Source organism: Echiichthys vipera, assembly GCF_963691815.1.
Source record: "Echiichthys vipera genome assembly, chromosome: Y".
Lineage (NCBI taxonomy): Eukaryota > Metazoa > Chordata > Actinopteri > Perciformes > Trachinidae > Echiichthys > Echiichthys vipera.
This window is the reverse complement of record NC_139849.1, coordinates 1,455,324-1,482,815: the sequence shown is the minus strand read 5'-3', so window position 1 is coordinate 1,482,815 and position 27,492 is coordinate 1,455,324. Positions and strand designations below refer to the sequence as shown.

The following is a 27,492-nucleotide window of genomic DNA, read 5'->3' as shown; positions in this document are numbered from 1 at the left end:
ACAGTCCATGTCAAGAAGTGGCTTGAAATTCCGCGCTGCCTAACCACCATAGGCCTCTACGGAGACAGTGTCCTCAAGTTGCCCCTCACCAGCCTCACGGAGGAGTTCAAGTGTGCCAAAACACGACTGCAAATGACCTTGAACGAATCTAAAGATCCGGTGGTGAGGGAAAATGCACCAACCTTGGCTACTGGGCGCAAGTGGACACCAGCAAGGGCAGTGCAGGAGGCAACAGCAGCTCTTAGGCATGCTGACATTGTGGGGAACGTTCAGCAAGGAAGAGGAGGCCTCGGTTTAACAACTAGCCGCCCAGCCTGGAGAAATGCCACTGCGCCAGCACGGAGGAAGATGGTAGTGGAGGAAGTGAAGCGTCAGGAGGAGGCGGCAAGATGGGCCAAGGCAGTCGCCCTTGGCAAACAGGGTCTTTGGACATGGTGGGAGGGTGTCGAAAGGAGAAGGCTGAGCTGGAGGGATGTATGGGCCATGGAAGCGAGAAGCTTGAGCTTCGCAATCAGAGCCACCTATGACGTCCTTCCAACACCGACTAACCTCCACCAGTGGTTTGGCGAAGATCCTGGATGCGTCCTGTGTGCCAGGCCAGCCTCCCTCCGGCACATACTCACAGGGTGTAAAACCAGCCTCACCCAAGGACGGTACACTTGGCGCCACAACCAAGTCTTGAAGAGCCTTGCTTCAACACTGGAGGGAAAACGGTCCAGCATCAACGCCCTACCACAGCCAACATCTAACACCTCGTGGGCAACTGCCTTTGTCCGCAAAGGGGCCACAGCAACCAGGAGCAACTCTACACTATCAGAGAGAAGCCAGCTGTGCCTAGCACGTGACTGGAATATGCTGGCAGATATTGGCAAACAGCTGGTGTTCCCCTCGGAGATCGCCACCACCACCTTGAGGCCTGACTGGGTGCTCTGGTCCCCTTCCTTAAAGAAGGTTTACATAATCGAACTCACTGTACCCTGGGAGGATGCCATGGAGGAGGCATACGAGCGGAAACACCTGCGGTATATCGAGCTAGCCGCTGAAGCCCGACAATGTGGCTGGAACGCTGAAGTCCGCCCAGTGGAAGTTTGGGTGCTGGGGGTTCGTGGGGACATCTACCACAAAACATCTGAGGGACTTGGGAGTTAAGGGCCAGAGCCAACGCACAGCCGTCAAAGCCGCATCAGAGGCAGCAGAAAGAAGCAGCCAGTGGCTCTGGCTGAAGCGAAACGACCCCAGTTGGGCCCCCAAATAGTGTGATAGGAGGTATGCGGTCAGCCTAGGCCTGACTCAGGGAGCTGGACGCCCCTGCCATGCATAGTCCTCTGAGATGTCCGCCACTTGACAACAAGGTGACTCTCACGGCTAATTGGGCTTGGGACACAAGCTCAGGGCTGATCACCCTGCGGCTGGCCGCCTCTGGGGAGGGTGTATAGTGTAAATGGCCGAAACAGCCCACGATCCAGAGGAACACTACTGATGATGCATCCGGTAAATTCAATTCTCCTTTAAGTCATCCACCATTCACCGATAAGTCCACCAGTTAATTGTATGTGCTTGCACAAGGATAACAACATCTCATCCTGTGTATTCTGGAATCTTTCTTATAAAACAAACATGCCATTGTGGAATATCTCAAATATAACTCCCATTTTACCTGAAGTGGCATTGTAGATGTCACAGGTTGGAGTTTCTGGTGATTGATGTAGAAAATGCAATATTGTAGCGTCACTGTCCATCACTTCTCATTTTTTTAATTTTATGATACAGTTTTCTGGAAAACCATGTTTAAAAAATTGCCATAGTGATGGTGAAGTTTTCAAAAACATACGTCTTGTTTTTGCAAATTGAAGCATTATATATAAAAATAATAATAATAAGGATAATAATAGTAATAACAAAAATGATAATAAGTGGGTCCTGACTGCATCCAGAGAAACAAACCCTTACAAACCCCCGGCTGAGCGCCGCGGTGTTACAGTTCTCCCCGGTGGACAAGAGGGTCGCCTCCTTACGCCTGCAGGGGGTAGGGGGGAAAACTCTGACTGTTGTTTGTGCATATGCACCGAACAGCAGTTCAGAGTATTCAGCCTTCTTGGAGACCCTGAATTGAGTCCTGCATGGGGCTCCAGTAGGGGACTCTATAGTTCTGCTGGGAGACTTCCACGTGGGCAATGATGGAGACACCTGGAGAGGCGTGGTTGGGAGGAAAGGTCTCACTGATCTAAATCCGAGTGGTCGTCAGTTATTAGACTTTCAATTCAATTCAATTCAATTTCAATTCAATTCAATTCAATTCAATTCAATTTTATTTATAGTGCCAAATCATAACAAAAGTTATCTCAGGACACTTTACAGAGTAGGCATAGACCCAACAATTCCCCCATAGAGTACGGTGGCAATGAGAACCTTCCCTATAACAGGCAGGAACGTCGGACAGACCCAGCTCTGTGGAGGGCGGGCATCTGTCTTGACCGGTTGGGGAGGAAGAAAAGGAGAGAGAAAGAGAGAAACACAAAGATAGACAGAAGACAAAGAGACTGACACACTTCCAGAGATGCAAGCAGCCAGCGAGTAACAGTAACTATAACAATATCTATAGTAATGTGAACATGACCCACATGTTATGGCAGTCTACACAGCAGAACAGCAGGAACACGCACATCCAAGGTGACAGAACATGAAAATGATAACAATTATGACAAACATGATCAATGATGAGTAGGGGCAATAGCAGCTACGAAACAGCAAGACATACCACTGATGGTGTTTCTATGGCTACAAATTCTATAATTTATAAGACTAGTGACAGTATAAATGACTAATAGTGATGCAGGACCAGGGCAGCAGGCACCACCAAAATCAGCAGAGACCAGCACACAGGACCACGGCAGCAGGCACCACCACGATCAGCAGAGACCTACACAAAGGACCACGGCAGCAGGAACCGACACCATCGGGAGAAACCTGCACACAGGACCACAGGACCACGGCAACAGGCACCACCACCATCAGCCGAGAACTGCGCACAGGACCACGGCAGCAGGCACCACCACCATCAGCAGGGACCTGATACACAGGACCAAGGCAGCCGGCACCACCACCATCAGCAGAGACCTGCACAGGACCACGATAGCAGGCACCACCACCATCAGCAGAGACCTACACACAGGACCATGGCAGTAGGCACCACCACCATCAGCAGAGATGTGACTAGGGTATATCTTAGCCAGTTTAGCGTTGGTGAAATGGGCTCTATGAAGCATTGTGCCTGGCACAAATCGAGGATGAGTGGAGCAGTTTCAGAATGTCCTTTTCCCATGCATTTTAAGGTGAGCCAGTAGGGACTGAGCGCAGAAGAGGAATCTTATTATAAATGACATATCAGTCATTTGTGTTGTACGTTGAGAGACAGGAATTGGTCCATCTCAGCTTCAGGGGGCGGTTCGGAAAATGTGGGAATTTCTTTTGGATAAAATATCTTATTTGAAAGTACCGGAAAAAGTCACTATTAGGCCGGCTGTATTTGTCCAAGACTGATGCAAAGGACGCAAAAACACCTCCGTCATACAGGCCATTAAGCGTTTTGAGGCCTGGTTTATTCTGCTAAATAAAGGCATTAAGTTGTTGGTTTATATTAGTAAAAATTTATTTAAGACAAATTGGAAGGGGTTGAAAAAATACAGAAAATCTGTCTGCACTGGTTGAGGCGGAAGAAAAGGAGAGAGAAAGACAGACAGACAAAAGACAGAGACAGACACACTTCCAGAGATGCAAGCAACCAAAGCGTAACAGTAACTATAATATCTATAGTAATGTGAATATGACTTGTATGTTATGGCAGTTAAAACAACAGAATAGTAGGAACAAGCACAGCTAAGGTGATAGAATATGAAAATGATAATAATTATGACGAACATGATCAATGATGAGTAGCGGCAACAGCAGCTACGGTACAGCGAGACATTCCACTGATGGTGTTTCTATGGCTACAAATTTTATAATTTATAAGACTAGTGATAGTATATATGACTAATAGTAATAACAGCAGCATGAAGCGTCATGCAGGACCACGGCAGCAGGCACCACCACGATCAGCAGAGACCTGCGAGACGACAAAGCACAAACAACTCCAGGGAAGAAGTTGAATTAGTAACATGCATTGATGAGACATGAATAATACAGACTAAGTAATTATCAAAAGTTGGGGGAGCAAGACTTGACATGTGTCTACTCCATCTCAGCCAAATTGGAAGTTTGAGATTTTTTTGCACAAATTGATCACCAATGTTATCATTCAGAGTTGAATACCATAATTTAACTGCATTTTCATTTGAATTCTCAGCTTATCTATGACACACATTTTTCAGTTGAGTGCCTTAAGATCAAGTACTCACTCTTTTGAATAATATAATCAGTGATTAACCATTTAAGTTTTTAAAACAATTTGACTTATTAGAAAATATGTGACAAAGCCTAGTAACTCCATTGTCCTTAAAGTTTTACCGGTTAATAACCTTTTTGTTCACTGTTATATTTGGGTTCTGCCATATTGGCTGATTGAGGTATCTTTATCAATTCTTAAGACCTTTGCACATTACTTTAAAATGTCAAATGATACTTAAATGGAAGTTCCAGTCAGTACTAGGGATGTCCGATAATATCGGCCCACCGATATTATCGGCCGATATTGAGTTAAAAATGTAATATCGGGAATTATCGGTATCTGGTTTTTACAACTGATAATAGTTCTGTAGGCTTCAGCATTTCCGAGTGTACCTGAATGCAACACGGGCCGTTTACAGGCGCGTGCTTGATGACGTATAACAACAACAACACGCTTCACTCGTAGGTTGCTAACCGTGGCTAACAAGCTTCAGCTCTCCCGGTGCATGAGATGTCCGTGGTTTGGAAGTATTTCCAAGTGTCATCTACTAACAGTGAATGTGCGCTTTGAAATGACTGCAAGGCGTTGGTTATGAGAGGAGGAAACAAGGCGTCTTCCTTTAATACATCTAATTTGATCATCCACCTGAAGAAGAATAATGCGGAGTTATTCGATACATCTGTGCAGCAAAGTGATGAAAAGAAGCAACAGCCGACACAGAGAAACAAACTTTTTCTATCGTTCAGGATGCCGGATTCACCAAACGTGTGGAGTTCCTCGAGCCCCGTTATGTCTGTATAACGCTCAGTCACAACTATTTCTCAGACCAGTGCTGACCTCAATTGTGCAGCATTGTTTACAGTCACGTCGAGAAGGTAATTTCTGGTGCTGTATCCATTAGATCCAATACAGGTTAGCATGTTGAGCTTGACTGCTGATTTATTGATTGTATTATTTGTCAAGTTACAGCCGGTTACTCAGTCTGGAAAAAGAGGACTATGTTTGTTTACTACTCTGGACTGAAGATATGCATCTTCCTTGTTGTGATGTTGTCTGTAGTGTGTTTGAGGCAAAATATTCTCTCTAAAAACACAAACAAATAAATGAATGGCACTTTTTTCAATAACTTATTTTGTACGGACTGTGTTTACAATTGAAAAGCCGTGTTGCATTTATGTATGCATCCAGTGGGGCATCACAATAAAATTAGGCATAATGTGTTAATTCCATAATAGGTGATATGTGATGAATTTTTGGTGTAAAAAGGCTGCATATATCGGTATCGGGTGATATCGGTATCGGAAATTAAGGGTTGGACAATATCGGAATATTGGATATCGGCAGAAAAGCCAATATCGAGCATCCCTAGTCAGTACCCTAGGTAATGTTTTCATATAGTATAGACCAGTGGCAGAATTTAGTTTATAAATTCTACCCTTCCTATTCAAGAAATTTATCCGTGACCTTGTCATATCAACTAGGCGTTTTTTCCAGTGTGAAGTGTGACCGCCTATGAGTGAGAGTGATCGTGACGGGGGGCGAAGCACCGCAGTGACAGAACAGAGTCACCAAACAAGGCTAGTTGTTTTTAACAAAGACAAAGCTGTGGGGATCGGTAAAGTCTCCGGATCAATTCAGAACGGGATGTTTATTCTTCAAGATCGCTGATTCGCTCATTTAGCTGTCAATCAAAAAATGCTTTTTATCAATGCCGCTTCCACTGGGACATGCTGTCTTTGTTTACTCCGGAGAACAGTTGATCGCGCTAATGCCGGCTGGCATAGCGACCAGGGCTGCTTTGAAGTGACTGACTGGCCTGCACTTTGAGCCACATCAATGGGGTCACTGAGTGCATCACAGACTACATACATTTTTGCATGGACTGCAATGTCCCAGCTCGGACTGTAACCTGCTACGCCAACAACAAATCCTGGATCACCAAGGACTTTAAGGCCGTCCTGAATGAAAAGAAGAGAGCATTCAGAGATGGCAACCGTGATGAGGTGAGGAGAGTGCAAGGGGTTCTCAGACTTAAAATCAGGGAGGCTAAAGACAATTATAGGAGAAAGCTGGAGAAAAAACTCCAGCGAAACAACATGAGGGATGTGAGGAGTGGCATGAGAACTATTACCGGGTTCCAGAAGACTGGTAGCACGGGGTTGGAGGACCATGTGGACCAGGCCAACGAACTAAACCTATTATTCAATAGGTTTGATACTGTGGCCAATCCCCCACATAACTCTGCTGCTGCCGGCCCCTCAACCACCTCACTTCACGCCTACCTATTCCACCCCTCCGCCCTGCTCTACATCATGTCCTCCACAACCTGACGACCGTCCCCTAACAGACACCTCTACAGTGTCCTTCACGCCTGACCTGGTGAGGAGACAGCTGACGAGACTCTACTCTGGCAAAGCTGCGGGCCTCAATGGCGTATTTCCAGGGTGCTTAAAGCCTGTGCCCCCCAGCTATGTGGAGTACTCAGTCAAGTCTTCAGCCTAAGCCTGCACCTCCAGAGAGTTCCTGTGCTGTGGAATACGCCCTGCCTTGTGCCTGTGCCAAAGACGTCATGTCACAGTGGCCCTCAGGACTACAGACCAGTGGCCCTGAAGTCCCACATCATGAAGACCATGGAGAGACTCGTCCTGGAGCAGCTAAGGCCTATGGTCGGACCCTTCACTGATCCACTACTGTTCACCCTCCAGCCCCGCCTGGGAGTTGAGGATTGCATCACCTACCTGCTGAACAGAGTCTGCAGTCATCTGGACAAGCCTGTGAGCACTGTGAGAGTTATGTTTTTTGACTTTCTCCAGTGCATTCAACACCATCCAGCTCTTCTGGGTGAGAAGATGGCTGCGATGCAGGTGGTCACCCTCTTCACCTCAGACTTCAACTATTTCACTGAGTCCTGCCACCTTCAGAAGTTTTCTGATGACTCAGCAATAGTTGGTTGCATTGGAAAGGGGGATAAAAGTGAATACAGGACTGTTGTGGGCAACTTTGTCACTTGGAGTGAGCCGAATCATCTGCAGCTCAACATGACTAAAACAAAGGAGCTCCTAGTGGATCTGAGGAGCGTGAAAACACCTGTGACCCCAGTCTCCATCCAGGGGGTCCCTGTGGACACTGTAGAGGAGTATAAGTACCTGGAGGTGTACTGTTATAATAATTTGTACTGGACTAGAAACACAGAGGCTGTCTACAAAAAGGGCCAAAGTGGACTCTTCTTCCTGAGGAGGCTGAGGTCCTTTAACATCCGCCGGACGATGGTGAGGATGTTTTGAGTCTGTTTCCAGTGTGATCTTCTTCGCTGTCACATGCTGGGGCAGTGGGCTGAAGGTTGCAGACACCAACAGACTGAACAAAAGATTGCTTTACGCAAGTCATCAAACCAGGCTTTTTGTATAATAGTGCATAGTATTCTCAAGATATACTTGACAGTAGGGAGGATATTCATTTTTATATTTACTCGACTCCACAGATGTATGGGAAGGCTTTACCAGCGATCAATATTTGCTCTTTTATTATAGGTTTGAGTAAGTTTAATATATCTGGTTTGATGGATACTTGATGTCATTTTTGTCCCAGATATGTTAATTCTGTTCGTTTCCATTTTATTTTGTATTCCGTACACATGATACAGTACAAATTTTATTTAAGGACATCAATTCACATTTCTCCCAATTTACTTTATATCCTGACAGAGAGCCATACTGAGTAATGATCTGTGTGAGATGAAGAGAGGATTCTACATCTGTGAAATACAAAATTACGTCATCACAGTACAGTTATATTTTATGTTTGACTTCCAATATATATGCCTTTTTAATATTATTTTCAGATCTTTTTTCTCAGCTAATGGCTCAACCAAATTAAATAGGAGACCTGAAATTGGGCACCATTGTTTTGCGCCTCGTTGTAAAGTGAATGATTTTGAAAAGAAGTAATTTGTTCTTACTGAAGCCATAGGATTGTGGTAGAGCATTTTGATCCACTGTATAAAGTTGGTGCCGAACCCATATTTCTGTAGAGCCCAAAACAAGTATGACCATTCAATGCGGTCAAACACTACACAGTGTGGCTGACAGAGGGAGTTTTTTTTGTATGTTGTATATTAAATAATTTCTTTGTATTATCAGATGAGTATCGTTTCCTCATGAAGCCAGTTTGGTTTCATGTATCAGCTTAACAATCAACTTCAATAATCTTGCTGCAAGAAGGTTATCCAGGTTGGCTAGAGATATTCGGCAATAGTTCCTTTTACCTTTTTTTATGGGTTAATGTAATATGTGAATGATTAAATGACGGTGGAAAACTGACGTTTTCATGTGATGCTTAATACATCTGCAAAAGGAGGGGTGATAGATCCCCACTGAACTCCTGATAGAACTCTGCATTATAACCATCAGGCCCCGGATATTTCTTTTTAGAAAAATAATTTATGGCCTGATTTATTTCAGATAGTTATGGGCTGCTCTGTGTGTTTTCTTCTTCTGTTAGGAAGGGGAGCTTTACATTATTAAAAAGCGTTCCTTCAGACTCATGAAGCTGTTTGTAAAACTCAGTAAAGGTTTTATTTGATCTGGATCGGAGGGTATCGAGTAATTTTATTTTTTGTCATCTTTTTCAATCATTTCCTCACTTTCATAATCATTTAATTTTGCTCTCTTAAGTTTATATTCAATTTTTTCTCTTCTGATGTCATCATTTTTCAGTTTTACGGATACTTGTTCCTCAGGAACCCATAAGATAAAGTGTGGGGTTCCATAAGGGTCAATTTTAGGTCCGACTCTTTTTAACCTTGACATGCTTCCCCTCGGGGACGTCATCAGGAGACACGGCATCAGCTTTCATAGTTATGCTGACGACACGCAACTGTACATCGCCGTGTATCCTGATGTCGTTTTTAACTGCATTTTAGATCTCAAGTCATGGATGGCAGCAAGCTTCCTGATTTTAGTCAATGAAGGCCAGAGAGAAACTTTTACCAATGTTACAGGATTTTAAACCCTCAAAATGTGGGTGTGATCTCTTTTATTCCAGACATCAAAAACATGACAAAGATAGGTTTTAACCATCTTAGCCAGAGTCCACCCGTTTCTCTCAGGCCAGCGCGGATGCATGCTCTTATCTCTCGTTTGTTTAGATTATTGTAATGCCCTGCTCTCTGGTCTTCCCAAAAAGAACATGTACAGCTTACAATTACTACAGAACTCAGCCGCACGCGTGCTGATGAGGACCAGGAGCACATCACGCCAGTTTTAAAATCGCTGCATTGGCTCCCTGTGTTCTTCAGGATCGATTTTAATGTTCTTTTACTAGTTTTTAAATGTCTTAATGGTCTCGGGCCTTCTTATTTATCTGAAATACTTTTACCCTATCGACCCTCACGGACCCTGAGTTCCTCCGGTGCTGGCCTTTTAACCATACCACAAGTAAGAACCAAAACACATGTGGAGGCGGTATTCAGTTATTATGGCCCTCAATTATGGAACAGCCTTTTATCTTATTTTACAGTTTTGACTGTTTTTACTCCCTCAGTCTTTAGCTTCTATACTTTTTTTAATCTTATTTGACTGTTTTAGCCCCTCGGTTTTCAAGTGTTTCCTCCTGGGGGCCAACCACACCGAGAGTTGTTTCTGTTCCACTGATGGGGGGGGGTGCTGTCCCGTGGACGGCCCTGGCCTGGCTGGCTTGAGAGCTCTACACTGTGGTGTGGAGCCTCCTGTCTGCCTGGGGGGGGTCGGGGGTCCACGTAGAGGCGCCCCCTGCAGCCATGGACCATGATTCCTCTTGGTGTGCGCGGCCACCAAAGGTAGATTCTTCCTCACCTCAGATCTCGGTGCCCAGCCATGTCTCCTCAGCAACAGATAGTGTATGTGTGTGTATGTCTTTGTGTATATTTTTGGGGGTTGGAGTTTTGGGTTTTCATGGTGTTTTTGTTCATGTTTTGTTTTGCTTTTATTTTCTGTAAGGCACTTTGTGCTACTGTCAAAGTATGAAAAGTGCCATGTAAATAAAGATTAATTTAGTTTGCACGGTTCTGTAGTTCCATATTTCATTCTTGTACTCGTTTGACAGTGAACTTTAACAGCTTACTTTTTGTTAGCAATTTTCTTTCCTCTTGCTGCTGTAGCTTCTTCTTGAAGCTACCGATCTTAATTGGCTCCCCTCTGAGGCAACATTTTAATGCTTCCCATATCATTGGCAAATCACGTTTTTATTAATATCCAAAAATGTATGAATGTATTCACTTTATTTCTGGGTCTCTGACCAGAGAATCGTTGACCTTCCACTGTTTAAAACACACTGGAGCTGATTTTAATTCATGGTAAATATGAATGACTATGATCAGATATCGCTATTGGCTGTATCGATCTTTGTCACATTTTTAACAATATCTTGAGAAATTAGGAACAAATCAATTCTTGAGAAGGTTTGATGCCTGTAGGAGTAAGAAGTATAATCCCTTACATCAGGGGTGTCAAACTCAAATACAGAGTGGGCAAAAATTTAAAACTGAACAAAGCTGCGGGCCAAGGTTGAACAAATTAACCTTTTAATAGGGACCCAAACAAGTTTTGCATTGAATATGGAACAAGCAAGGCTTATATTACTTTATAGTGACATGCAAAATCGAGTTTCTAATAATAATTAAAAAATATCAATGGCATTTTAAATGAAAATTGAATGCGTCTTTTCTATTTGCAGCCTTCTGAGGTAAATATCAACATTCACTTTTTCCACAGGCTATTAATACATTTGAAAATAAAATAATGAATGAATCTAACATTCAAGCCTTGAAGTAGCAAGAGACAGTGCATGAATAAAACGTTAATTATTGCTCAGTTTGCTACACTGATTTGCTTTAACACTGAATATGGAACAAGCAACGCTTGTATAACTTAATAGTGCAAAATCAAATTTCAAAAAACATCAATGGCATATTTAATAAAAATGTAATGCGTCTTTTCTATTTGCAGCCTTCTGAGGTAAATATCAACATTCACTTTTTCCACAGGCTATTAATAAATTTGAAAAAATAACGAATAAATCAACCATTCAGGCCTTTTTACTGCTCAGTTTGCGACACACTGCTCTAATCTGATGTGCCCAAGCCAGATACCTGGCATCTTTTCTTGGATGCTAGTTCATTAATGTCGGGGTTCAGGCTTTGAGCTGAGGCAACCTTCATTATCGAACGAAGGTGTTCATCAGTCAGACGTATCCTGTGAGACGTTTTCGTCATCTTCATTGAGGAGAAAAGTTGCTCACATAGATAAGTGCTGCCAAACATGGAGAGCAATTGAGCAGCTTGGGTGCGGAGCTGAGGCACTGTGTCAGGGATGAATTGTGGAAACTGTGCGGCGCCAACTAATCATACTTTGACTTCAGCGTGTCATCAAACTGGAGTTCAATCAGCTCCATTTAGAGGTTAGTTGGTGCTTTTTCCACATCAACTGCGAAGGGATTACTAAGCAGTTCAAATCTACATTTCTGACCATCAAAGTCGCCAAATCGCCGGCTAAACTCAGCGGCGAGTACACTGACTTTTTCAGCAAACTGTGCGCACACGGCGGTAGAGATCTGCGTTTTATTGGCTTGGCAGCAGGGGAAATGGCCATGGTTTCCTTGCAGCAGCTGATTCTCCCACAGGCAGAGTTTAGTTTTAAAAGCTCTCACTGACGAGTACATATCTGTGATGATGCGGCCCCGCCCCTGTAGCTGCAGGTTCAGCGCATCAAGAATGCTTGAGATGTGACAGAGAAAGGCCAGCTCACACAGAAACTTTTGCTCCCGGAGCTCTGCTGTGTCCTTTGCTTTGCAGAAACTGACATATTTCTTCACGCAGCCCGAAAAGTCTGTTCAGTACTTTTCCCACGGCTTAACCATCTCACCTCTGTGTGATACGGCATGTTTGTGTGTTCCGAACCAAACTAGTCCAGAAAAGACTTAAACTGGCGGTGATTCAGACCTTTGGCTCTTATAAAGTTGACAACTTGTGTTACTGTGGTCATGACATGTTCCAACTTTAGGGCTTTAGCACACAGTGACTCTTGATGTATGATGCAGTGATAAACAGATAGCTCACCTGCACAGTTCTCTTCCCGCATCTTTTCACAAATCCTGCCCACCAGTCCATTCTTTTTACCACTCATCGCTGGCGCACCATCAGCGGTTAACGAGTCCCACGAGTTTATCCCACGGCAGGTTTATTTCAGCTACACATTTGAAAAACTTCCTCAAAGATTTCCTTCCCTGTGGTTGTGCCATGCATGGATTTAAATCCCAACAGCTCCTCCGTAACACACAGATTTGAGTCGACACCGCGGATGAAGACTGACAGCTGCGCAGTATCAGACATGTCAGTGCTCTCGTCCACAGCAAGGGAAAAAGAAACAAAATCTTTTCCCTTTTCCATCAGCTGGTCATGCAGATTGGTGTCAGGATCACATGTGCGCTCAGCTATTGTGTTTCTGCTCAGGCTTACGTTTGAAAAGGCCTGCTTTTTCTCTGGGCACACAACTTTTGTCGTCTAAACTTAACCGTCTCCTTTAGTCGTTGGTCACAAACTTTCAGCATGCACTTTTTAACAAACTCCCTCATTAAAGGGTCGGGTTGATTTGGCGATTTCTTCTGCCACGATATAACTTGCCTTTACAGCAGCCTCATTTTGTGCTGTGGCTTTTTTGAACATATACTGTTGTGAAACCAAACCTCCTTTCATCTCCTCTACTTTCTGTCTCCTTTGTTGCGCAAGAACACGGATCGCTACTGACAGAGGAGAGAGCATGGCTGGCGCGCCAAAACAACAGCAGAGAATTATGGGACTTGTAGTAGTAGCGGTGAATGGGGTATTACAGCGGCGGTGCCACTGTATAATACCAGCGGGCCAGCTCTAATGTTAATTTGATATTGCCTCAAGGGCCAAATGAAATTACACGGCGGGCCAGATTTGGCCCGCGGGCCAGAGTTTGACACCCATGCCTTACATCATTGTGTAGTGTTCTCCAAATATCAACAAGCCTAACAGCATTCATTCATTTTAATAACATCAATACAGATTCTTTCAGTTGGTTTATATTCCCGCTCTTGTCAATCTGTGGATTTAATGTTAAATTTAGATGATTTCCCAATATATACAGTGCCTTGCGAAAGTATTCGGCCCCCTTGAACCTTTCAACATTTCGCCACATTTCAGGCTTCAAACATAAAGATATAAAAGTTAAATTTTTTGTCAAGAATCAACAACAAGTAGGACACAATCGTGAAGTGGAACGAAATTTATTGGATACTTTAAACTTTTTTAACAAATAAAAAACTGAAAAGTGGGGCGTGCAATATTATTCGGCCCCTTTACTTTCAGTGCAGCAAACTCACTCCAGAAGTTCAGTGAGGATCTTTGAATGATCCAATGTTGTCCTAAATGACTGATGATGATAAATAGAATGCACCTGTGTGTAATCAAGTCTCCGTATAAATGCACCTGCTCTTTGATAGTCTCAGGGTTCTGTTTAAAGCGCAGAGAGAACCATGAAGACAAAGGAACACACCAGGCAGGTCCGAGATACTGTTGTGGAGAAGTTTAAAGCCGGAATTGGATACAAAAAGATTTCCCAAGCTTTAAACATCTCTAGGAGCACTGTGCAAGCAATTATATTGAAATGGAAGGAGTATCAGACCACTGCAAATCTACCAAGACCCGGCCGTCCCTCCAAACTTTCATCTCAAACAAGGAGAAGACTGATTAGAGATGCAGCCAAGAGGCCCATGATCACTCTGGATGAACTGCAGATAGCTACAGCTGAGGTGGGAGAGTCTGTCCATAGGACAACAATCAGTCGTGCAGTGCACAAATCTGGCCTTTATGGAAGAGTGGCAAGAAGAAAGCCATTTCTCAAAGATATCCATAATAAGTCTCGTTTAAAGTTTGTCACAAGCCACCTGGGAGACACACCAAACATGTGGAAGAAGGTGCTCTGGTCAGATGAAACCAAAGTCGAACTTTTTGGCCACAATGCAAAACGATATGTTTGGCGTAAAAGCAACACAGCTCATCACCCTGAACACACCATCCCCACTGTCAAACATGGTGGTGGCAGCATCATGGTTTGGGCCTGCTTTTCTTCAGCACAGACAGGGAAGATGGCTACAATTGATGGGAAGATGGATGGAGCCAAATACAGGACCATTCTGGAAGAAAACCTGTTGGAGTCTGCAAAAGACCTGAGACTGGGACGGAGATTTATCTTGCAACAGGACAATGATCCAAAACATAAAGCCAAATCTACAATGGAATGGTTCACAAATAGACATATCCAGGTGTTAGAATGGCCAAGTCAAAGTCCAGACCTGAATCCAATCGAGAATCTGTGGAAAGAGCTGAAGACTGCTGTTCACAAACGCTCTCCATCCAACCTCACTGAGCTCGAGCTGTTTTGCAAGGAAGAATGGGCAAGAATTCCAGTCTCTCGATGTGCAAAACTGATAGAGACATACCCCAAGCGACTTGCAGCTGTAATTGCAGCAAAAGGTGGCGCTACAAAGTATTAGCGCAAGGGGGCCGAATAATATTGCACGCCCCACTTTTCAGTTTTTTATTTGTTAAAAAAGTTTAAAGTATCCAATAAATTTCGTTCCACTTCACGATTGTGTCCTACTTGTTGTTGATTCTTGACAAAAAATTACACTTTTATATCTTTATGTTTGAAGCCTGAAATGTGGCGAAATGTTGAAAGGTTCAAGGGGGCCGAATACTTTCGCAAGGCACTGTATATAATTGGGAAATTGTTGTCACAAAAATCTGATTCTACTCTGAGTTGCGCTGAAGAAACCTGGACAGTCTTCATAAGGTGCATATACATTGACTAGAGTAAAATTGTTTGATTCCACAGAAACATTAAGAATATATCTCCCGAAAGGGTTACTTAATACATTGACTGAGGTTTAATTTCTTATTAAATATAACAGCAACACCAGCTCTCTTTGAAGCATGTCCAGCACAAAGTACCTCACCTACCCATTCTTTTTTTAGATGACCACATTTCTCTGTTCTTACCTGTGTTTCTTGAAGGAAGACTATCTGGGGAAACTCTTTTTAAATGCTTTAATATTTTACCACGTTTAACTTGATTATTTACTCCGTTCATATTCCAGGATATAATTCTTAATTTTGTGCTATTCATTAAACTAACCTAAAGATCAAGTTTAAAACAAAATAGTATACATTTCTTCTTTTAATTTTCAAATACATACCTTCCAAGCTCCACTTGACATACATAATTTGTTAATTTGTTCCATAAGTGCAACAGCAATGTTATTCTGTTACAGGATCACGGGACCGCTATGAGCCAGATCGTGGGCCATGGCGGGACAACGGCCGCTATGATGGAGGGAGAGATCGCTACCGGGATCGTTATGACGAGAGGGACCGTAGAGACTACAATAGAGGAGGTCTGTCATTGTGCTTGTTTGGAGCCTGTGTTGGGATTCAGATCTTGCTAGCTGTATCAACAGCTCTTTGGCTTCCTCATCATAAAATGCCTGAAATATACTTAATAAGATATACAGTGGGTACGGAAAGTATTCAGACCCCCTTAAATTTTTTACTCTTTGTTAAATTGCAGCCATGTGCTAAAATCATTTAAGTTCATTTTTTTCCTCATTAATGTACACACAGCACCCCATATTGACAGAAAAACACAGAATTGTAGACATTTTTACAGATTTATTAAAAAAGAAAAACTGATATCACATGGACATAAGTATTCAGACCCTTTGCTCAGTATTGAGTGGAAGCACCCTTTTGAGCTAATACAGCCGTGAGTCTTCTTGGGAATGATGCAACTAGTTTTTCACACCTGGATTTGGGGATCCTCTGCCATTCCTCCTTGCAGATCCTCTCCAGTTCTGTCAGGTTGGATGGTGAATGTTGGTGGACAGCCATTTTGAGGTCTCTCCAGAGATGCTCAATTGGGTTCAAGTCAGGGCTCTGGCTGGGCCATTCAAGAACAGTCACAGAGTTGTTCCGAAGCCACTCCTTCGTCATTTTAGCTGTGTGCTTAGGGTCATTGTCTTGTTGGAAGGTAAACCGTCGGCCCAGTCTGAGGTCCATAGCACTCTGGAAAAGGTTTTCGTCCAGGATATCTCTGTACTTGGCCGCATTCATCTTTCCTTCAATTGCAACCAGTCGTCCTGTCCCTGCAGCTGCAAAACACCCCCACAGCATGATGCTCCCACCACCACACTTGACTGTAGGGATGGTGTTGGGCAGGTGATGAGCGGTGCCTGGTTTTCTCCACACATACCGCTTAGAATTAAGGCCAAAAAGTTCTATCTTTGTCTCATCAGACCAGAGAATCTTATTTATCATAGTCTGGGAGTCCTTCATGTGTTTTTTGGCAAATTCTATGCGGGCTTTCATGTGTCTTACTCTGAGGAGAGGCTTCCGTCGGGCCACTCTGCCATAAAGCCCTGACTGGTGGAGGGCTGCAGTGATGGTTGACTTTCTTGAACTTTCTCCCATCTCCTCACTGCATCTCTGGAGTTCAGCCACTGTGATCTTTGGGTTCTTCTTTACCTCTCTCACCAAGGCTCTTCTCCCCCGATTGCTCAGTTTGGTTGGACGGCCAGCTCTTGGAAGAGTTCTTGTCATCCCATACGTCTTCCATTTAAGGATTATGGAGGCCACTGTGCTCTTGGGAACTTTAAGTGCAGCAGAAATTTTTTTGTATCCATGGCCAGATCTGTGCCTTGCCACAATTCTGTCTCTGAGCTCTTCAGGCAGTTCCTTCGACCTCATGATTCTCATCTGCTCTGACATGCACTGTGAGCTGTAAGGTCTTATATAGACAGTTGTGTGGCTTCCTTAATCAAGTCCAATCATTAGAATTAAACACAGCTGGACTCCAATGAAGGTGTAGAACCATCTCATGGATGATCAGAAGAAATGGACAGTACCTGAGGTAAATATACAAGTGTCACAGCAAAGGGTCTGAATACTTATGTCCATGTGATATTTCAGTTTTTCTTTTTTAATAAATCTGTAAAAATGTCTACAATTCTCTGTTTTTCTGTCAATATGGGGTGCTGTGTGTACATTAATGAGGAAAAAAAATGAACTTAAATGATTTTAGCACATGGCTGCAATTTAACAAAGAGTAAAAAATTTAAGGGGGTCTGAATACTTTCCGTACCCACTGTACCTATCCTAATCCAGTCATTGGCTTGCATGACAACCTGATTGCACTGCTGCGACCTTAATTACACATGTATACACTTTTTTTTTTTTTAACACAGTTTTCTCTCCTGTCATCCTTGTAGGTTATGACTCTCGCGTAGGAGGAGGTCATCGTGCCTTTGGCAGTGGCTTTCGCCGCGATTATGACGACAGTCGGGGTAGCAGTGATTGTTATGGGGATCTGGATCGTTATGACGACCGTGAGGATCGGTACGAGAGAAGGGATGACAAGCGAGAGGACAGAGGTGAGAGTTCAATATGCTAATACTACAGTTTGACAGCATGATTCATTACCTGATTTTATCAAATAAGGTTGTTGAGTGAGTTACATTTAATGGTAATTGTAGTGTTTCATATTTACCACCAATTAATATGATGTAAATTTATGAAATTAAGGGTGTAAATTATGTTGAAAGATTTTCACACGTTATCACCGCATTTTGTTTTTTTGTCAGAGTTTGACTGTGCCAAGACCATCTTCAGATAGTCACAGCCACGCCACTCCATATTAATATTATTCTTTCATGTTCTCTCACCAGCTCCTCAGCATAGACCCAAGTTGATCCTTAAGCCTCGTAGCGTGCCCGCGGAGGAAGGTGGCGGTGGCGGTATTGGCGGTGGTAATTCCCCAGCTGCAGCTCCGAGCTCTGGCAGCAGGGCCTCATCAATCTTTGGTGCGGCCAAGCCAGTTGACACAGCAGCCAAGGAGAGGGAGGTGGAGGAGAGGCTGCAGAGGCAACTGGAGGAGAACAAAGGCCTGGCATCCGATAGAAAGATAAGAGACAGGTCAGGAGTTGACATTGCTGGTCATCATATAAGTTTGGATGAGATTGTGACAACTCAGTTGTAGGAGATTAAGCCTGATTATGGCTAGAATATATTAGTCGCTGAACTAATTATGAATTAACTCGACTCGTTGAAATTTGGGATTGATTTTACCTCGGAGTAGGGCACCACACCAAAATAAGACAGGATGTTTATTAAACTTTGGTGAAGGTTTAATACCTGTTAGTTATTTAAAGTAATTGATTCTTTAAATTTTATCAGTCTCGTCTTGAACGCGTTAGTTCGTACCACAGCCTTATCAGTGACCAACACTTTCTGCACAGAACAGAAGACTCACAACGACGTAAAGTTATAAACATTTATTTGACTACCTAACAAAGAGAATACAGGATAGTGCAACATTGAATCGACAAGTGAAAAAAAAAGGTTAAATGTGGATATAAGAAGCTTGAGACTCGAGGGGGGGCTTGTTTATGATATTACTGGCGGCTACAAAAACTTGCTCTAATAAGCCTGCCAACAGAACTCGGATCAGAATCTAACTGTCACCAACGTTTAACCAGAAGCTGCATTAAAAGGCCAACCTTACTTTGCCCGTTGATATTACAGTCGCCCTGGTGTCTTACAGTACCGATGCAGGTTCAGTGGGTCCGCGTCCCTGTGTTTGGCGGATATCGGCTCGGTTTGTAGACTGGGTCAGCTGCGCGGTTGGATCGGCAGGTCTCGGCGGGTCCCGTCGTGGCTCTTCAGGTGGCTTGCCTCTGGAGGTGGTTTGTGGCTTGACAAAAGTTCTGATCGGTTCTGTGGGGCTGGAGTCGTGAGTTTGATGCAATTTGCCGGCCGGACAAAAAGGCAAAGACAGCACGAGGGGTTTTACTATACTTATAAAAGATTAAAAAAACGTGTCGTAGAAAACTTAAAAAGTCACGCGATAAAAATAGATTAATAAACAAAAATACTTTAGTAAGGAACAAAATATAAAGTAACGTCTCTTGCTAACTTTGGGTTAACAAGGGAATGAACAGCAGGAGGGGTGGTCAGAGGTGCGAACGGTAGAGAGAGAGATCAAGAGAGGTGAAGAGAAGAGAGCAGATGCAGAAGAGAACAAGAGAGCCTTTTGGACACCTGTTTGTTCCTTTATCTCACAGTTGAACGAAGAGGTGGGGTCTGGTTTAACCCACCCCTTTGGCTCTGAGCGAATCAACTGCTTTTTACGCCAGAATTCTACTTCTGAGATTAAACCATATTTGGTTGATTTTCCACTATTAAGCTTTCTGAGATTTTAACCAAAATCTAAAGGCAGACAGTTTTAACAAATAAAGATACTGAGTGATGGCCCTATTATTAAAACACAACATATTTCAGGAATTAGACAGAGACTTTGCACTTCTCAAACCACATAAACATAATCACAACAAGATACAAATAATGCATATACTGTTACACACCTGCAAGAATGTCTTTGAACAGCCAGTTGCGATGAAACATCGAACTTCAACTGTTTTCCAAACTTCTACACAAAGTTCTGTTGTGTAGATTTTATTAATGAAAGTCCCTCTGTCTCCTAACAGAGACGGTCCTCCGGTTCAAATTGTGTTCAGATTTGACGTTGATTTAGGTTAAAAGGGGTCCTTCTTTTGGAGTTCTGTTTTTTTATTACCCTAGGAGGGTTTGAGGTTGTAAACCACACCTTATCTCCTATCGAAACAAGTATGCAAATGTCTTATCTACCGTTGTCTTCCTGCGACGCTGAGCAGACAACCAGACACAAAAACTCCTTAAACAGCACTTCCTCATGGAGGTCCTACACAGTGTTATTTATGCTTAAATATATTTAAGGAAGATTGTTTTGTAATAAAGCTGCATACTTTACAGAAGACAATGGGACAGAAAAAGCAGTTATTCACACTTATACACCATGTTTTTGCATGATTGCATGACATGTACTTAAGAATATCTGATTAAAAAATAATCTAAGTATCTTTAGATCTGACACCTGGTATTTTTAGAATCTAAAAGAAATCAGACCCTAGATCAGCCCTAGCTAACATTATCCACTCCAGACAGTATTTTGCTATGTTAGTTAGTAGTTTATCCGTGTTAGCAAGCTAATGTTGTTTTTTATCTGGTGACGCTGTAGGGTTGTGGTGTCTCAAAGTGATCCGCTGTGGCTGCAGGTTTTCATTCCAACCAAGCAAGAACACACTTGACTCAACTTAGGACGCACTCCCACTGTCCATTCAATTTTTTTAAAATGTGGCACAAACGTCCACTTGTACCCAAGGGTGACCTTATTAGATTTTGGTAGTCAAAGGTCACTGTGACCTCACAAAATGGGTTTTTGGCCTTTGTAAGAGTCCTACTCTTTTGAAAGCATTTCACACAAGAGATGATGAATTTATGAGAGGAACACTTTTTTTGTCCATCACTCAGTTTCAAAAGGGGAGACATTTGGCCAGATACTGATTTGGTGTAACTCATCTTCTAACTTTGGTGATTGTTCGGATCTTTGTGTGATGCTGGGTTTAAGACGTGCGTGAGGCATACACATTTTGCCAAAAAAATACACAAACTGCAACAACACATAAGTGGTGCTTTGCAAAGTTTTGCTCTATTCTTAGAACTGTCTTTTTTTAAGCCCATTGTAGTTTGCAGGCCTGTTTTAGCTTTAGCTCTATTGTTTTCAGGGACTCAAGCTGGCGCAATGAAGAATTTCATTCTGATCGATCTTGCACAGGAATTGACTCTTCACAGGGAGGAAGTACCTCTGGAAATGGTGAGATAGAGCATCATTTAACTTTGATAGAGCTTGCCTTCAGGAATCGGGTTCCTCCATATAAACCTGAAGAGACAAAATTGCACTGCTGTGTTTCCGTATGTCCTATTTTTGTGTGCGTCTTTCAACATAAAACGTAGGACCTCTTTTTTGTCAGTCACATCACAATCAATTCAGTCTGTTCAATGAAATTTTGAGTGACTTTTTTTTTTTTTAGACATGTAGACACAAAAATGCAGCTTTTTCTGTACTGGGAGTCATGTTAGAATATTTTCAGTGCACTTGAAACAAAACATCCGCGACAAACCACAAATGGTTAATATTTCCTTCAGTCGTAAGAGTATTGGAAAATAATCTTCAGTGATCTAAAATGGTGAGAAACAATGCGCTGCTCTTCTCATCCACCGGGCTACCAGTTTCAAGATAGTGACCGCTCTGGGGAGAATGAGGTTTTCAGCAGGAGAGTAGGTGAGCCCTCCTCCCCTGGGGCCTCCCCGCAGCCCCCCTCTACCAGCTCCTCTAAGGATCCGCTGGAAGGGATGCCTGCACCTCCTCCAAAGGAGAACGTCTGGGCCAAGAGAAGTGCAGCCAGCACAGGCTCAAGCGAAGGTGACGGACGAGTTCCAGTCTCTCCTGTCTCTCCCAGTGGTTCAGCTCCTACCAAGCTTTTGTGAGAACTCAAGTTTATTTATTTATTTATTTATTAAACAGGAACAATCAACAGCCATCGACTGTCCCAGAGTTGGCTAAATATTTCATATCAAATCCACAAATAATTTGTCTCAAATGAGTTAGGAACATTTTTAGTAACACTGCAGATAAATAGCCATGTCAAAACATTTCACACCCAGAATTAGCCATCATAGCCTTGTAAATAGAAAAGTATAACTTTCAGTTTGAGTGTTTTGTATACCATTTCTTGACTGTTCTTACGTTGTCTTTAGATCCCCAAGTTCTGCAGTTGAAATAGGATCTGGGAAAGGTAAGGCCTACTAATGAATGGGGGATTTTACCCAAACCTCAGTGTAGACTATGATTTTCAAAGTTGAACAAACCATGTCAGCTATAAGAGGACTCTACAAAATCAACAACACAGAGGGAGGAAGACATTTCCGTAAACAAACACTTGCATACACCTGGATAATATGTGTCGAATTTGAACACGTCTTAAAGTCCTGTGAGACTGTAAAGGCCATTAAGCACAAAACAAAAATGGTGGATGGATAAAAATGAGACAACTTTCTTTTCTTAAATCCATTCTTCCAGTGAAGAAAAACTGCTAAGTTTGGGAACAGTGAAAAGGCCATGTTGTCACATTGATCTAATCCTTTATTCTCTTTCATCTCAGACTGTTCTTATTAAGCTCTTTTTAAGGTTCTCGGCTCCGACTGACTCAGCTTTCTTCAACTTAATCTGTGTTTTGAACTAAAAACAAAATTCACCATGTCCTATATTTCCACGACTATTGGATAAACATGTAGTATGGTGACATTGAAAATAAGCATATTAGACATCAGCATTGATCTTAAATATCTGATGGGAATCCTGCCATTAGGTTTAGATGATTTTAGAGGTCCAGTCATGAACTTAAGTGTTTGGCCTCTTATTAAGCTGACCTATACTCTGACTGGCACTGCCACCTCTTGAGCTTCAGTGCTGGCCAGGCTAAAAATTGAAAGTGTAGTTTTTGTTTTCAAATATCTGACAGTGACTGCGGTCCAGTCTCACAGATTGTGGACTTTAAAGGCAGCCATGAGGTGCAAGAACAGCTGTTATACTTACTTTTCACACTGCTTAGAATCATAATGGACATATCTGGCAAACATCTCTGACAGTAGCAGGTATACATTACAAGGGGAGCACTGAAATATGTCTTGCATTGTTAGTCTGCATTCTTGTATAAATAATCAAAGTGAAATATATGGTGCAGAATAATATGCACATGCACCACAAAGAAGATAAACGCCTGTCAGCCATCTGGCCAAATATGAAAACATTGAGCATCTAAATTATTTGCTGTACTGTATCAGATAACTTATTTTCATTGTTGTTTTAGAAACCTTTGAAGCAACTTTCAAGTCAATATCAAATTTAATTAAATGAATTGCACTGTACTAGCTCAGCTTGCATTCAAACAGTTGTGCACCTCTCATTTGGCCCTACATCAGTGTCTAACACTTTTTGAATCCAACCCAGTGGCCCTTTATTCTGCAGTGGGTTGTAGTGTAGTTGGCTGTATAAAGTCCAACTTCACTATACTGTCTGGCTTCTCCTTTAAGATGAGAACAAGGCTGATGGTATGCGTCGGGACTAACAAAGACCGAAAGAGGTGCCCAACAAAGACCGAAGAAAGGAGGCAGACAGGTCAGCCATCCAAAGCTAGCCACTCCAAGGTTCTTAATGAGACAAGGACATCTGTATATAATGGCCTATGCCCAGTGACACAACTGATGATGCAATCATTGTTCCTAGTGTTGTGGAATCAATTGATTTGAGTACTCAAACTCTCAAAACTGGACCTGAAATTTGGGACATTTATTTGAGGCTTTTCTTGTGAACATGAGAACTGAGCATAGTGCTAACTGGGGGCCAAGCAGCTTGTAGATGTAACTTTTCAAATAATTAAAATGCATAATTTGTGCTGTATTAGATTGTTTTTTTAGCTGTGTGTTTAAGGCTTCACAGCAAGGGCCAAATACCAATACATTTTAATCTTGGTGTTCGCTCTGCTTGTAGAAAGGATAACAGAAGAGACTGAGACTCCAGATAACCCCCAGAGCCAAGGAAATTTGAAGAAACCCCAAGCCCTGTAAGTCCTTCACTCCCAAGGATTAGTCAGACTTTGACGTCACCTAAATTAATCTTCATTGAAGGGATTCTCTAAAGCCTTAAGTTGTCCATAACTCCATCATCAGTCATAAAATAATTTTCATAAAATTATGTTTCATTGTTCTTGAGAATATTCTTATTTGTTTAGCGTCCAAAGCCAACTCTACTGATCCAGGTTCTGTTTTGTTTTGTCTCCAGAAGTTCAGCTCAGCCAGTAAGAATGCCGCTTTGCTAATGGACGGAGACCAAGGCGATGACGCAGAGGACGTAGAATAGAGAGAAAATAACGAGACAAGGCCCGAAAGAGTAAGCGGAGAAAACGACCTTCACTGAAAAAAAAAATGAATCTCACATAATTAATGAAAAAACTTCTCACATGGAAGATGCTCCTGGAAAGACATCACTCACTCCTTCCTTTCCTCCTACAAAACTGTCCTTTACTTTCAAAACACACACCCATCCTCCCTCCACTTCAGGACTATTCAGCTTCTTAAGAATAGTCGCATACTGGACTTGTTTTAAATGTGGAAAAAAGGAGTAGCTGACACATGGAAAAGTGATGGATAACATTGAATTAATTGTAATAAATAAATGGAAAAAGTGGGGAAAAAATTAATTTGTATATTTGTGGATCACAGGTGGGGTGAGGGTGGAGGATATGACGCAAGATGTAGTTTACAGAGTGGAACCTTAAGTTTTATCAGCTCTTATGCATTTACTCTGGGAATTATGCAAATCAATAACTTAATTTGAATCCATTTTATTCATTAGTAAATCATTTGGTTATTTATATTTATAATTATTTAAAATCAATCCAATAAAGGAGCAGTGTATATGATTCAGTGACATCTAATAGTGGCTCTGTAGAGCTGGTGTTCAGTTGGTTGCAATCTGAGCTGGTGTCTGAGCTGGTTTTGGTTTGTCCACTCGGGGCTACTGTAGAAATATGGCCGTGCAACATTGCAGGCTCCGTGAAAGAGGACCCGCTCCCTTTGTAGGTGCAAACAACTCATTCTAAGCTAACGAAAGTCCATGCAACAATTCTTGATTTCAGGTGATTATACACTAAAGAAAACAGTTATAAATGTTATATTTCATTTCTAGATCCTAAACACTGCTCCCTTTAAATCGGATTAATTACTGAGAATTGGTCAAGAATAACCTTCGAATGCTCACGATCATGAATGTTGAGACTGGTTACTAGTTTAAAAACATTTGTCATGTGTGCACCATTTAACAAAGCATTGATTGATTTTTTTCTAAACTGATTGACAGTATTGTTAGAGGACTGACTTGTATGTCTGAAGAAAAACAGCTGCTACACGATTTTCACTCAGAGAATCAAGTGCCATGACCATTATCCCCAATCATTGCACTGATGTCTCCATTTCCACACCTAATGAAATAATCAAATCAAATGAAGGCTAATTGTTATTAGTTGTTTCCAGCCATCTTGAAGATTTTCCACAGCTGTCTAAATCACTCACTTTCTGAAGTGAGAAATACAAATATTAGGGTAACATCTGGAGTTTTCTACAGCAGGATGTAAGGATTTACATAAGATAACATGAACATGTTTTTCATTTTGCAATAAATTGGGATTGTCATGCACATTCAAATGGAATGTGGTAAGTGTGTTTGTGTGCATTATTGAAGGTATTCAGACCAAGGATTAAACAAAAATACACCTGTTAAGGTCCCTTATTTTAATAGGTGAGTTGTTTTTTTATTATTGTAAAGCAGGTTGAGATGCTATATAAATACTGTGAAATTATAAAAACGCTCAATCCGCAGAGAAATGCACACGGCATGTATTCAGAAACTGCCTTTAAACAAGAGGATAAGACTATACGGTTGTGATGTCGCAAATCTACTACAGATAGGTGGCAAGTGCCATTGCAGTGTTGTTAGTCATTCATTGGCTGCCATGTTGCCATGCAGAGAATGCAGAAGACCTCGAGACGCTGACCAATCAGAGCAGACTGGGCCTGCCTTCTAATACCCATATCACCTTACTATATTACCCAATACATAGTATGTCAAATGCAGTATTCCAAAAATACTAGGATGTCCTATCTCATCTCGTTGGATTTTGCAGTAAGCCAGCATGCTTTTCTGGATATTCTGACCCACAATCCTTTGCACAGCATATGAGCCAGAGGGTCAACATTCAAGGCACTATGTTAGGAAGAGGTATGTCCCAATAGGAGTACTCCATGCAACAGTAGATATTAAAGGTAAAAAGAAAAAGTATGTGATTTGGAACTCAGCCTGGGTATTTTCAAAAAAATTCACGCAGTATGATACATATAATGTATTTTGAGCAAGAATGTAAACATGTTCTAGTACCAAAATACAATTATGAACATAAAAATAGCATAATATGGGGTTAGAGCCAGTCTCCCCATGTAAAGAGGCTGAAGGTCCTCGAGGCACAGTAATATGACTCGGTCCCACACTTGTGGTAGCGCATCATTCTAAAATGACTGTCACAGGATGGCAAGTTGCCTCATCAAATGTCACACTTGTATACAATGAAAACGTCCTTTGCTGACTGTTCTCCTTGGGCCTGAGCTAGCTCAAACCAGAGACAGAGGGGTAACTCTAGCCTGTTTCACAAAGAGAGCTAACTCAAACCAGAGACAGGGGTAACTCTAGCCTGTTTCACAAAGAGAGGTAACTTAACCTCTCTCTGGTCAGTTACCATGGTAACATGCTCTCTGAACCTAACCTGGTTGGGACCAGGTTAGTTTCAGAAAACCTTGAGTTTCTCACACACGGCATTTGATTTCCTCATTCATTCAGTCAGCGGGCGAGTTTTGGCGTATTATAGTTCTGTCTGTTTCTTCAGAAAATCACTGCCAACATCAGACATTAGAAGTTATATTAGGTGGTGACTATTTCACTACCATGGCATGTCCTTTTGATAACGATCCCACGGATGAAGGTGCAGAATTACTGCACAGAGAATTCAATATTCGTCGGGAGATAATTATCAAACTATTGATTATAGAAGTTCTTGCATTTCCAGGCAATTCTCTTTTTGAGTGTTACCGTTTCATATCCCAGCAGATATTCTGTGTTGCGCTGCGTTTTTTTGCAAAAGGGAGTTTTTTTTATACAACGTATGAAAATCATTCAGTAGGCCTATATAGAAGTTATATTAGGTGTTGACTATTTCCACTACCATGGCATGTCCTTTTGATAACGATCCCGTGGATGAAGGTGACGCATTACCGCGAAGAGAATTAAATATTCGTCGGGAGATGATTATCAGACCGCGCATAGACGTCCTTAATATACTGCAGCCATAATTACAAAATGAATGAAATGGATCTTTTGAGCAAGTTGAATGTATTTGACTCAGCGTTTCCTAAATATAATCCCAGCTTTTCTTGCAATTCATAGGTTCAAAAGTGTGTGCTTTTAATGTGGTTACCGGTATATAAACTACTCCTATAGGTGGAAACAACA

At 42.2% G+C, this 27,492-nt stretch overlaps 1 protein-coding gene across 1 annotated transcript; it reads left to right on the top strand.

Moving 5' to 3' along the window:
• Window positions 1-14,533: 14,533 nt before the first annotated feature.
• Window positions 14,534-25,612, top strand: LOC310966196 (eukaryotic translation initiation factor 4B-like; the record flags this gene model as incomplete). Its single annotated transcript, XM_083940054.1, has 8 exons — window positions 14,534-14,921; window positions 15,719-15,841; window positions 17,711-17,872; window positions 18,167-18,413; window positions 21,101-21,189; window positions 21,568-21,798; window positions 23,967-23,998; window positions 24,217-25,612. 8 exons carry the CDS (start codon window positions 14,534-14,536, stop codon window positions 24,292-24,294), a joined length of 1,350 nt encoding a protein of 449 aa, XP_083796180.1. The 3' UTR covers window positions 24,295-25,612.
• Between the last annotated feature and the right edge of the window lie 1,880 nt (window positions 25,613-27,492).